The sequence below is a fragment of the Ascaphus truei genome, chromosome 14 (genome assembly GCF_040206685.1).
Source record: "Ascaphus truei isolate aAscTru1 chromosome 14, aAscTru1.hap1, whole genome shotgun sequence".
NCBI classification, from domain to species: domain Eukaryota; kingdom Metazoa; phylum Chordata; class Amphibia; order Anura; family Ascaphidae; genus Ascaphus; species Ascaphus truei.
Genome location: NC_134496.1, coordinates 32564811 through 32578212, shown reverse-complemented (window position 1 = coordinate 32578212; position 13402 = coordinate 32564811). Strand labels below are relative to the sequence as shown.

Genomic DNA, 13402 nt, shown 5'->3' with positions numbered 1-13402 from the left:
AATAAATAAAGTGATACAGTATTTCAAAAATGTTAACACATACCCTTATATTTTTACCTGGTGCGTTAACTCCAGTTTAATGAATTTTGGTGAACCTAGGCACTTGTGTCTAGAACCGTTTAGCTTCCATAATTGTTTTTAAATAGCAGACACCCTAAAGCAGGGGTGACCAACTACAGTCCTCATTGGCCACCAACAGGTCAGGTTTTAAGGATATCCCTCCTTCAGCACAGGTGACTCAATCAGTGACTCTGTCAACAACTGAGCCACTGATTGAGTCACATGTGCTGAAGCAGGGATATCCTTAAAACCTGACCTGTTGGTTACCCTTGAGGACTGCAGCTGGCCATTCATGCACGAAAGCTTCAGCCAGATGCATTCACAGTTGATTAATGCGTTTAGGGCCATTACGACGCTCCCTAAGGGGTTGACATTCCAGTGGTCCTTGGGCACCATCATTGCACCGTTACACATTTTAATGGTTAATGGCATTCACCACTTTGTGGAAGGGACACTCCTCTTCTGTTGGTGATATCGGTGGACCATGTGATTTGTAACCAAGAAGGAAATACAAAGCTAGCACAGCCGCTGAAAGACAAAAAAAAAACGAAGTAGAAGTGATTAAAATGCTGCTTGTCACGTGTAAGGCTACGCTTACAGTGCCGGCGACACGACGGTTAGGCGACGGTCGCGGGAAAATCAGAGATGACTTCCAGCGATCGCGACCAATCCGTCGCGCCGTCACACGCGACGCCGGCAATGCATTTGTTTTCCCGCAGCGTCGCTGTCGCCGGCACTATAAGCGCAGCCTAAGACAACTTTTTCTAGATACCAGTCTGAAATTGCCCAAGTTATAGCCTCTATTCATCATAATTAGATATGGGTTAGTGCATATTTAATAACCCCACATTCCTTTCAAGTGTGTATTGCTCCACCTCGTACTATATTAAATAGGAGAGCGTATATTGTTTTCCTGAAGCACCCAACATCTCTCATGACTTCCTTTTAGGGCCAGCGATCTCGTTATGCGAGTGGATTCTCTGTTATCTGCCCAACCAAAAGGAGAAGGGAGAGTTGATTACGAGTTGGCTGAGGACCGGCACAGGTAATGTGTTAACTTTATTTTTGGGGATAGGGAGTGGTTAGTAATTCCTCTTCATACATGTGTCTGGAAACAGCACTTGTTACAATTTTGATCCAATAGTGTTTATGGTTCATCTTCTTTTTTTTCTTTAGTGCCATTAAGCTGAGACCTGAAGAAGGCATGACTTACTTTGATGTTGTAGCTGTTGTGGACCCTGTAACTAAAGGAGCCCAGAGACTGTCCCCATTACTCCTGGTATGTCCTGTATCGCCTTAATTTTCCGATAGTCATGCTCTGAAGCTGGAAGGTGGCAGCCAAGGGGAAACGGGAGGAAGTATGGTGGGTGGTGGGTTTGTGGAAAAGCGCCTCAGCAGATGTTAGGGGCTAATACAGTAATGGAATTAAAACATGCTTGCGATAGATCTAAGTATATCTTAAATACAAAATCCACGGGTCTGGGGGGTAGGAAAATCGTCAGATTAGTTGGGCAAGTGGTTCTGCTGTGCCTTCAAATTCTATGTTTCTATAGTGGGCAACCAAACCGATTTAAACGTAACTAGCAATTTAGCCACGGAGCAGTGACCAATAGTGGCTATTAAACAAAAAGAGAAATATACTGCGCACCAAATAGTGTCTCCTTAGTTATTATTAATTAAATAGTTATGTCCAATAGGATCAACATATAAAAAATGAAATAATACAATGTATATAAACTGTATTGGTGATAAATAAAAATAGGTGATATAATTGTGTATAGCACAAGTTAGTGACGAAACAACAAAGTAGTAATAAACCTGTGTTATGACCAAATGAGAGATACTGCAGCTGGTTTGCAGAAGATGCATCAACATCCTCATGGGCTAGTAAGAAAAACAAAAAGAAAACGGCGCAAAAATCTCATACTCTAGTATGTATTATATCAAATGAGTGTTCATCAGCAGGTAAGTGTTACACGTATATCAAAGGTGAAATTTATGGGCATGACACGTTACCACTCTGGAAGTGACCACTGGTTCCCACACCACTAGACCGATCCCACAGGTTCCGAATGGTAGTGTTGGACCTCTTCTCGGTACACAGCTGACCGGTGGAATCGCCTGGTCTCAGTCTGCGTCCGACTGTGCCTCCTGTGTCTCTAGCGCTGGTGCAGGGACCCTCCGCACTGACGACAAACGCCACTCACGCACACCGAACTCTGGTGGCCACTGATGACGTCACGGCCGTGGTAACATGTCCATAACATGTCGTGCCCATAATTTTCACCTTTGATGTACGTGTAACACTTACCTGGAGATGTGTAGCTATCTGCTCTTTTATCTGTCAAGAGGTCATATATGGTGAGTTTTTCGAGTGACCAAGGCTTTTTTTCTTCTTCTAGGTTCTGAGTCAAATTATAAATATGAATTTACGAGTGTTTATGAACTGTCAGTCCAAGCTATCAGACATGCCTTTAAAGAGGTAAGGATACCACCATACCTAAAAGTATTAAGGGGTTTTATGATGGGAGTCCACGGTCTCTTTTTATCCTCATGTATGTCACAAAATAACCGGTAACAACTTCAGCAGAATATCTGAGACTGTTCCTGTGTATGTCAATACATGTAACAACGTTGTTACTATCAGAATATTATGTGACAATTATTGTAATTAAGAATAAAAACAATCTTTCTCTATGTGGGACATAATTAGTACAGCAGTAAAAATCTTAGTTGTATAAAAGAAGTTCCAATGTTATTAATTGGTTTAAAACAAGTCAGAGTTTATGCCCTCTGCCCATAACTATTGGTGGTAACTTCACCCATCGTTTGCATTATCCAGTTATGTCAATAATTTAATCATTCATGAAGTTACAAAATCAACGTTACAAACCGTTTATCAAAACAACCTTGCATATTAATTATCCTTGAAGCTAAGTAACTGTTTAATGCTTGTGATATTTTATTAGCCCATTGAAAGACTTTGATATTGTATTGATATAATATTGGCCTTGAGTTTATGGGTCAGTCCTACTAATTGTAACACAGGTAAAACATTTTAGATATGTTAACCCATGAGTGCCAGAAGTGCCTGCATTATTATGCACATGATATTTGTAATTATGCAAAATAATTTTTTTCCTTCTATAAAAAGCTTGGACTGACTTAAGAATATCTGCTTTAGCACGGGGATTGAAGGCAAGCTTAAAATGAGGCATTGCAAAGGAATACCTCAATGATGGTTTCCAATTATTTCCTCTCAATTTAGTTTTTCTGTAATTATGATGAATCTCTGACGCTCCTTTTCCCTGTAATTGTTTAAAGCCTGGCACATGTAGTAGAGACATACTGTAGGCTTTCTTCTGCATGCTGTGAAGCCGTTTTCAGAGTGTGCTGGGGAAGACGTTGCTCCCATTCTTGTGAATGAAGCTGATCTCTTCTCCTGCACAGGGAAGAGGACTTCTCAGCATATCGATGACAAATAAGCAATCTGCAGACTGGCCATTATTATTTGCTACAAAATCATACTCTTCCACATGCAAGACTTGTCTGTACTTATTCGCTTTGCTGTGTTGTCTTATCTCTCAAGCACGTTCTTTTTTTACTATATTTGCTTCCATCACTTCTGCTGGAACTTTGTTCCATGCATCTACTACCTTTTTAGTAACTGACCAATTGCTTAATAAGTAAATGTATTTCTCTCTCTGATACAACAGTATCTATCGGTACGTTTTGGAGCCAGAGATCATGTTTACTCTAGAGAACAGCTTTGCTCCGGGTCCTATCGCCAAGTTTTTAGATATGCCTCAGTCTCCCCTCTTCACTATGCACATCAACACCCCAGACAGCTGGATGGTGGAATCCGTGCGGACACCATACGACCTGGATAACATCTATTTGCAGGAGGTAACGTTTCTGATGTCTCTTGCCTTTTGTTTTATGTGACCTATTAGGTTTCCCGTAGTTCAGAGTTCTAGTAACCGTATCGGTCCTGGCGAAATGCAGATTTATTGTAGGTTGTGATACCTTTTTTAGTGGACCAACATGTATAGAGCTTTCCAAACCTCCTAGCTCCTTCAAGTTTACTGTGGCAGTGCTATTATGACACATATATATATATTTATATATCCTAAAATGATGAGTAGGGATAGAGATAAACTGCACCGTCTTGAACTGGATTTTTGAGAGGATTAGGATATACAGGTGGTCTCTCACTATGCATCGTTTCACTTTACGACAGACGGCATATCCGATATGTCATAATGCAATCCTATGGGGCCGTTTGTTCGATCCTATACCATGGGTATGGAAACATGCTGTACTGGTGCCACCTAGTATTCCAAAGGCATAGCTTGCCTTATATGAGCTATAGGAAGTGTTAGGATTCTCTGTTGGGCGTTCTTATGCGACTAAGGTTGAAGCAGAATGTGCACAGATCCTCTGTTAAGGTATGTGTGCTTTAGAAGTAAGTGTTCTACCTTGGCTGTTGTCACCTTCTGTTGCACAACTCTCCTGTGTAAGCCAACTAATTACACAGAGTACTTTTTGGTCCCCCACTGTACCAGTGAGCTCGATTTTATGAGCCTTACTGAAACTACATCTGCCCTTGGTAGGAATTTGTGTGGCCCGCGTATTGCCCCGCTGTGGCTCAGGGCTGGGTTCTCTGAAATGTCTGACGAATTTTATGCTATGGATGGTATTTGTTTACTCCCACCTTGAAAAGGGGGCTGCTTTGGTAGGTCCCCACTAATTTGTACTGTTTTAGAAAGGACGAAGAGATTAATTTTCTTCTAGTCCCTCCATGCCAGTGCAACTTTCCTTCCCTAGTTTCTGTTATGCTTTTTTTCTTCTGCCATTGTTCGGCTAGACTGATAACTGCTGTGAGAAGTGGAGCAATATGGCCTTATAAGTTTTGCCCTACCCCAACTGGGCAGGTATTAATCCCGTTTTTTTTTTTAGTTTTTTTTTTTTTACTTCAATAGTTTCAGTTGCGCAATCTCTAGTTACCTAAAAAACTGCATTGCTGCCGGTCAATTCGTTCTCCGTCTATTGATTTGGCAAAGTTTGGCGACATCTTTAAATATGGGGAATGTAAATCATTGCTATAGGAACAAGCATGCTTGTTAAAATAGAATACAAGAAAATTGGTCTTTCAAAGTTGTTGTTTTTAAAACAGAAAATGCTAAAAGTATTTTTTCTTACTACAGAACTGATTTATTAAAAAAAACACACATGCAGGATATTGCATGAACTGCAGCTTTAAATTACTCATTCATATGTATCGGCACAGAGAGATGAAAGTAAAGTATGTCCCTTTTTCTAACAGTTGAGCTTCACTGTTTTGCAGTTCTATACAGAATTTAACATCCTTGATGTATATATTTAAGCTGCTATAGCCCTAGTATATTGTTTAATGTGCAGTCTCTCTATAGACCAAAACTAACCAATGGCAGGGACATGTCCTCAGCCTCTTGTGATCGCTTTCTAATTCACCCAGTTCCAACGAGGTCACTAGAGAGAATATATTATACAATATAAAAAGCTTGAACTCCTTTTTTGCCAAAAGATAGTAGATGGTGGAATAGCATAAATTACCAGAAAACACCTACTAAGGAAAAACAAAAAAAGTATAGAAACAGACTGAAAACCTTCCAATGTAGTGTGATAGCCGGAAGCCCTACTTATAATAAATAGTTTTAGCTGACATGACATTTATGCACCCTTGCCGGAAGACTCCTCATAGCCCATTCCCTTGAATAGGCGATATGTTTTCTGGTACCACAAGGTGTTATGCCATAGCACCGCTTAGTCAATATGGGCTGTACTTTCTACCATATGCCAATGGACTGATGCACTGCATGTTGGTCTCTGATACTGTACCAGGTGGACAGCATTGTAGCAGCCGAATTTGAACTGGAGTACCTGCTCTTGGAAGGCCATTGTTTTGACATCACCACGGGGCAGCCACCCCGGGGACTTCAGTTTACTTTGGGGACCACCACCAACCCTGTAGTCGTGGACACGATCGTCATGGCCAACTTGGTAAGTGACCTGCGGCATCAATGTAAGCAAGAGGGAGGGTACTTGAAGTGCACTGAGGGGTTGAATGTGGCGTTGCACCCTTTCAAGTTGGCTACATTTAATGTCTCTTTTTCAACCTCCTGTACTATGTAACTAAGCTTTTTGCAGACAAACCGATACATAAGAGAACATTGCTCTCAGATAATCAGCCGATTATCTGCTCTCTGCTAGATATTGTAGCACTCAAGAATCAACAACATAAGTTAAATACATAGATACCGGTGCCCCAAACCAATGGGTATTCCTGCAGTGGTCTTGGACATGTACAGTACAACCAATGAAGGAAAGGCACTTTCGGATTTTCAATTCAAATAGGATTTATTCAGCCAAGTATGGAAACGTTTCGGCCATAAACCAAAACTTTGGTCATACTTGGCTGAATAAATCCTTTTTGAATTGAAAATCAGAAAGTGCCCTTCCTTCATTGGTTGTATTCTGCTGAATAGTAACACATAATTAAATAGGTAATTTTTTTCCCCTTGTTCTCCAGGGTTATTTCCAGTTGAAAGCCAATCCTGGCGCTTGGGTTCTCCGCCTCAGGAAGGGGCGTTCGGAGGATATATATAAGATTTACGGGTAAGTGTGAGTTGAAAAATATCAATAACTTTTGTGAGCTACAAATACCACACTACTTTTTAACAGGCGGGGTAGATGGATATTAATGTCACTCTTATTTTAAGAGGTGTGTTATTAGTCAAAGTTAATTATTAACAATACTGCACATATGTTTTATTTACAATATAGTAATTTGTCCCTTTGTTTTAAATAGTAGTTTCTGTAAGCAAAAATATTCTGTTTTGCACAGTTTATTACTAAATAAATGGTGTATATATAAAACCTTCGTTTAGACCAGGGTTTTTTTTTATCTGCACCCCTGCCTGCTCCCCCCCCCTCTGCTTGTGCCCCTCCCCCCCTTACCTGTTCTCCTGTGTTTTCTGACATCACAACATTATGTACGCGACATCATGTGACTCCGCGGTGTTATTTGTCGCCGCGTTGCCATGGCGACACATCGCCGAAATAAGGTAAGGGGTTTGGAGGCCTCGCACTCTCCCCGGGTATTTCTTTTAAATGTTGTGGGGAAGAGCACGGGACCTCTGTAAGTGCCGTGCCCACCAGTTTGCACACCCCTGGTTTAGACCACAGGGTTAAAGTGTAGTACCTAATGTATATATCCACTTTGATTCTCTCTAATAGAACTTTGTCTTAATTTCCTCTTCTGATATTTGGAGGAATGTTGTCAATACCTTGAAATATTAGGGATTTGTGTTACCTCCATGTATTTCTCTAACATGATGTGAGATAGACCAGCGTTGGGCATCTCCTATCCTTAAGGGCCATTAACAGGTCACGTTTCAGAATATCCCTGCTTCAGCAGAGGTGACTCAATAAGTGAGTCAGTCTTTGACTGAGTCACTGATTGAGTCATCTGTGCTGAAGCAGGGATATCCTGAAACCCTGATCTGTTGGTGGCCCTTGAGGACTGGAATGGAATAGGGGAGGGGTCAAACATGGAGCGAAGAGGTTTGCTGGCTGCTTGGAAGAAACGGTATGTCACTAGCTGTTTCTAAAATGTTATTCACGCCCACTGCTGAGTGACAGCAACTCTCGATAATAAAAGATTTCTGTATCAACCTATCATCATTCTTTATTATTGTAATATTACTATTATACAGGTTTCTTGCCCGACTCCAACTCTGTCCCCTAACACCATGTGCATATTACTGGGCAAGTAGCACAATTTGCAAGCCTGCTTTATATTACTCTGCTTGTTCTATACATCTAAGCTTTGACCTGTTCTTAGCAGACGATGCTCTCATTGTGAAACAGGGCTCTTCAACTGGCAGCCCATAGGCCAAGTCCGGTCCAGAAAGGCTCTGGAATGAACTGTCTGCTAATTTCATTGCAGTTATTTAAGGCAGTTAAGTGACCTTTTTTTTCACACTGATACTCTGTTGTAAGCTGAGGTAATATATTGGGCTGGCCTTAGGCTTTGCAGGGCCCAAGGCAGCACGGAGGCAGCCGGGCCCCCTGTAAAAAAAATAAATGAAGGGGACTTACCTTGATTAGCAGCCCTCCTCCGGCAGCATCGTGGCATTATGATGTAATGGCGCCATGTGACGCGATGTCAAATGATACCGTGCCGTCTGGCAACGCGCCACTGCAGCAGATGGCCCGATGCGAAGACGGTAAGAGCGCGCGCACACACCTCTATCCGCTCAATGCTGTTTACTCCTCTCCTTGGCCTCACCCAGGCTCCTGACACCTCCTCCTGATTGGCTGTTGCTGGATAATGCAGCCATTCAGGACTGAGGAAGCCATGGTCTCTCCCAGCTCACAGAAATCCCATGGCCCCAAAGCCGGTCAGGTCGCCATGTCCAGAGAAGTAATGCAGAACACATACATGTGTTAACTCAGGCTTTTACTGGACAGTCTGGTTCAATACTGGACATATGGCAACCCTAACTGCGGCAGGGGACTGTAACGTGGGGCAAATTCTTCATATACATATATATTTATAAGTGTCTGTCTTTTGCAGCCACGATGGAACTGATTCACCCCCAGAAGCTGAGGAAGTTGTCGTCGTGCTGAGCGATTTCAAGAGCAAAATCATTAAAGTCAAAGTGAGCATTAAAGGGACTGTCTGTCCAAATAGCCAAAGTGCAAACGTGTACTAATAACACATCTGGGATCTAGAAGTAAATTTAAATCAGTTTTTAAAGCTTGGTTGTAAATACGGGGAGCTGAGACTTGGGAGGGGTTTGATATCGTCTGACTGCGTCCTTGTTTCTGATGTCACTGTGTGTTCAACATGAGTTTACACAGGCAAAGCCCCCTCTTCCTTCATCTTTATTGGCTCTGTTCATCAGCTTTTTAATATGGCTAAATGATGTAGTTCCCTGCATAAAGCAGTAAAGGCATTGAGTTATTGTAGGTGTAACAGCGCTGCATGTTCTGTGCTAATCTTACTAACTGCACAATTACATTTACGTGACTCCGTTTATAGTGTGTAGGATCCATATTCTTAATAGTGGAGGTTTGGCATTATGGTTCTGTGTGTCTCGCTCGGCCTCACATTGGTTCAGTTACAAAATCCTTTCCATCACGCCCTCCCAAAAATGCTTTATCTTCCAACTTTATTTTTATTTTTTGCTAGCTGTTTGATTGTTAATTCCTTTTTATTTACGAAGACCCAAAGCCTGCAGTATTCCTTTTAATGACATTTGTTTGTTCTCACTTGCTCCACCCCACCATGCAGCACGGAGCTGTTTTCCATGCAGACTTTGAAGGGCCTTATCAGTAAAGCGGTCCTATCCTGAACTTCAGATAAGGTTCTTTGAAGTCTACTAATATCAGCAAGTGAAACATAGTTCATCAGCCATTTTAATTTAGGTTTGGGCTCCTAGTTTTAGGAATAAAAAAAAGCGCTGGGCACAAGGAATCAACTATAAGGGTAAAAAACAGACCTAGTACAGTAAAAACATTTTTTAATGAAAATGCAGATGTAAAGTTGTGCTAGTCTCTTCTGTAGACCCCTAATAATAAATGGTCTTTCTTTGCCCTGTATCCAGTCATTTGTTCATTGGAGTCAGATGGTTACTAGATATTAGGTATTAGATATTTCTAAAAGGGTTATTTCATGTACTCTTGCAGGTTCAGAAAAAGCCAGAAAAACTGAATGAAGATCTGCTTAGTGAAGGGAATAACGAGAATGAATCTGGATTCTGGGAATCAATAAAATGGTAAGCTACTGTCTTGTATAATTCAATGTGTGGCATCCGTTTAGCTGAGGTTTTAGGGCCATGTTTACTAAGCAGTTTTCTACCATAAAACTCCAAGTGCTGGAAGACACCATTGTATGTCTTTCTGCTCAGAAACGTGTCTTATAAACAGTGGTTGACAAATCACCAAAAAATCTACTCGCCACACAAAAAAATCTACTCGCCACCTAGTACCAAACGTGTGCTGCTTGGGCCAATATTTACTCGCCCGGGGGTTAAATCCACTCGCCCGGGGCGAGCAAATGTATAGATTTGTCGAACACTGCTTATAAACATAATCTGCATAGTAAATATGGGCCTTAAAGTTGGCATGCAGATCGTCCAACATCTGTTCTTCAAAATCATTCTGGAGACAAACACACAGAATTTGGCAGAGAGGGGCCACTTGACACACCTTGTCTTCCAATTTTCTCTGCCTGTTCTAAAACTTGCAACCCAATATTGATCTTTCACTTTATTTGGGATACCTTTTATATTTATCCCACGATTGTTGAATTAATTTACTGTATTGGCCTCCACCACCTTTACTGGGAGACTATTCCATGAATCCACCACCCTTTTTATAAAGAAGTACTTCGTCACATTTCTCCTAAGACTCCCCACCCTTCAGTTTCAGTTTCAGAGCATGACCACTTACTGTAACATTTCTCTCTCATGATACGTTGTGGTACAGTTTAGTGAATCAGCTTGAATTATAGGGACAAAGTCTCATAGGAGTCTTCAAAGCTGATTTAATCTACCATGTTTTGAAAGCTCTGTACACGGTCATCTATAATGTATTACAACATACAAATTAATCTGCATTTCCCCTGGACCGATCTTAGAACTCCTTTACGTTGAGTACAATTGCTTTCTTTATTTCTTATGAGTAAGAGGTTTAAGGAGCAATCCCCCAGCGTTGGGGAAATGCAGTCCATTTTCCTGTAGTTACTTCTGTTTTATTTAATGGACAGTGCTTCATTTCTCTCCACGTCCCTCCAATGCCAGTACCAACAAGTGGAGATTAAAGCAGCCGTCTGTGCTCCTCGTTTCATATTTATTTTACTTCTGGGAGGGGCAGGTTTATAATTTATACACATTAATATTCTATGAACTAGAGGTGCTCTCTGAGCTTACATAGTTACATAGTAGATGAGGTTGAAAAAAGACATGCGTCCATCAAGTTCAACCTATGCTAAATTTAGACAACAGATTCTTGATCCTATATCTATACTTACTTATTGAATCAGAGGACGGCAAACAAAAAACCCCAGTGTTATATCATCCAATGATATCTCATAAGGGGAAAAATAAATTCATTCCTGGCTCCAAGAATTGTCAATCAGATTACTCCCTGGATCAGCATCTATTGGTATATCCAAGTATACCTTTCTTTTCTAAAAAGATGTCCTTTTTTTTAACAAATCTATTGTATCTGCCATCACAGTCTCCATGGGTAATAAATTCCACATTTTAACTGCCCTTACCTTAAAGAAGCCTTTCATTTGTTGCTGGTGAAATCTCCTTTCCTCCAACCTTAAGGGATGGCCCCGACTCCTTTGTACTGTCCTTGGGATAAATAGTTCTTTTTAAAGCTCCTTGTACGTTCCCCTCCTTAGACGCCTCTTTTCTAATGTAAATAAATCTAATTTAGCTAGCCTCTCCTCATAAATCAGTGTACATCCCCTTTATTAATTTGGTGGCTCTTCTCTGCATTCTCTCTAGTTCCATAATGTCTTTTCTCATGAGTGGTGCCCAAAATGTTACTCCATATTCAAGGTGTGGTCTTACTAATGCTTTATAAAGAGGCATAATTATGTTTACTTCCCTTCCATCCATTACCCGTTTAATGAAAGATAAGATCTTGTTTGCCTTTGCAGCTACTGCATGACTTTGGGCACGATTGCTAAGCCTGCAGTCTACAAGCACTCCTAAATTCTTCTCCATCAAGGATTCCCCCAATTTATCCCCATTTAATTTGTAAGTCGCCTGTTTATTCTTGCTTCCCAAATGCATAACCTTACATTTATCTGTATTAAACCTCATCTGCCATTTACCTGCCCAAATTTCCAGTCTCTCCAAGTCCTTCTGAAGAGAAATTACATCCTGCTCTGATTCTACTACCTTACAAAATTTAGTATCATCAGCAAAGGTGGAGACTTTGCTCTCGATGCCAACCTCAAGGTCATTAATAAACAAGTTAAAAAGCAGGGGTCCCAGCACTGTTATCCTTAAAGTACTCCACGACCCTAGCCCAAACTGAAAAAGTTAAATTTATGACAACCCTCTGTTGTCTATCCTTCAACCAGTTTTCAATCCTGGTGCATATATTATTACAGAGTCCAATTTACTTTATTTTGTACACCAACCTCTTGTGTGGAACCGTATCAAAAGCCTTTGCAAAATCTTAGTAGACCACATCAACTGCATTACCCTGGTCTAAATTCCTACTTACCTCCTCAAAGAAACAAATAAGGTTAGTTTGGCAAGATCTATCCTGCATAAATCCATGCTGACTATTACTAATAATTTTGTTTTCCATTAGGTATTCCTGAATATTACAGAGGGGGGGTGGAATGACCAAAAGGTCATAATGTGTGCACCTTGCACTATACTAATGTGAAAGGAGGGAAAACCTAAATATTATAACCTGTGTGATATAGGAACAAAAACTGCAATAAAGTGTATAGGTGGTGCTGGCAGGGAAGAGGTTAATGTGGTCAAAAAGATAAAGAAAAGCTCCCTATACGCCGCACTAGAGATCACCTAAATCTATGTTAAAACTTTAAAAAGTTTTAACATAGATTCCTGAATATTATCCTGTATTAAACCTTCAAGTAGTTTCCCTACTATTGAAGTCAGGCTTACAGGTCTGTAATTCCGCGGGTGTGATCTAGCTCCTTTTTTAAATATAGGCACCACATCTGCTTTACGCCAATCTTGTGGTACTGAGCCTGTGGAAATGGAGTCCTTGAATATTTAATGTAATGGTTTGGCTATTACTGAACTTAACTCCTTGAGAACTCTTGGATGTATGCCATCGGGCCAGGTGCATTATTTACTTAAAATTTTTCACGCTGCCTATGAACTTCTTCCTTCTGTTAAAAAATTGTTCGTTAATATAGAGGTTGTGGCTTCCTCCTGCGGCACTACTATTGCAATAGATTCTTCTCTGGTAAACACAGAGGCAAATAATTTGTTTAATACCTCTGCTTTTTTCTTATCTCCAATAATCTGCCTGCCCATCTCACACTGAAAGGGTCCAATATTTTCTTTTCTGATTTTTTTGTTTGTTAAGGTACTTAAATAACTTTTTAGAGTTGATCTTACTTTCTTATTGCAATCCTTTCTTCATTATCCATTTTTGCTAATTTGATTGCCCTTTTGCAATTTTTGTTATATTCCTTATAATTCTGATACGATGCCGCCGTCCCTTCTGATTTAAAGAATCTAAATGCCTTCCTCTCCTTTTCCATTTCCTCTCTATAATTTCTGGCGGC

At 40.6% G+C, this 13402-nt stretch overlaps 1 protein-coding gene across 4 annotated transcripts in view; it reads left to right on the top strand.

Moving 5' to 3' along the window:
* The window catches only part of UGGT1 (UDP-glucose glycoprotein glucosyltransferase 1), a 97220-nt gene that overhangs the window by 43466 nt on the left and 40352 nt on the right, over window positions 1–13402 (top strand). For all 4 annotated transcript variants that reach the window (XR_012788005.1, XR_012788004.1, XM_075570341.1 and 1 more), the window contains 8 exons: window positions 1010–1105; window positions 1237–1339; window positions 2463–2542; window positions 3777–3966; window positions 5944–6102; window positions 6632–6717; window positions 8681–8765; window positions 9796–9884. Coding sequence is in view for 2 of the 4 variants with exons in the window: in XM_075570341.1 (XP_075426456.1) it covers window positions 1010–1105; window positions 1237–1339; window positions 2463–2542; window positions 3777–3966; window positions 5944–6102; window positions 6632–6717; window positions 8681–8765; window positions 9796–9884 (888 nt within the window). In the remaining 2 variants the exon portion in view is untranslated. The remainder of the gene's footprint in view (window positions 1–1009; window positions 1106–1236; window positions 1340–2462; window positions 2543–3776; window positions 3967–5943; window positions 6103–6631; window positions 6718–8680; window positions 8766–9795; window positions 9885–13402) is intronic.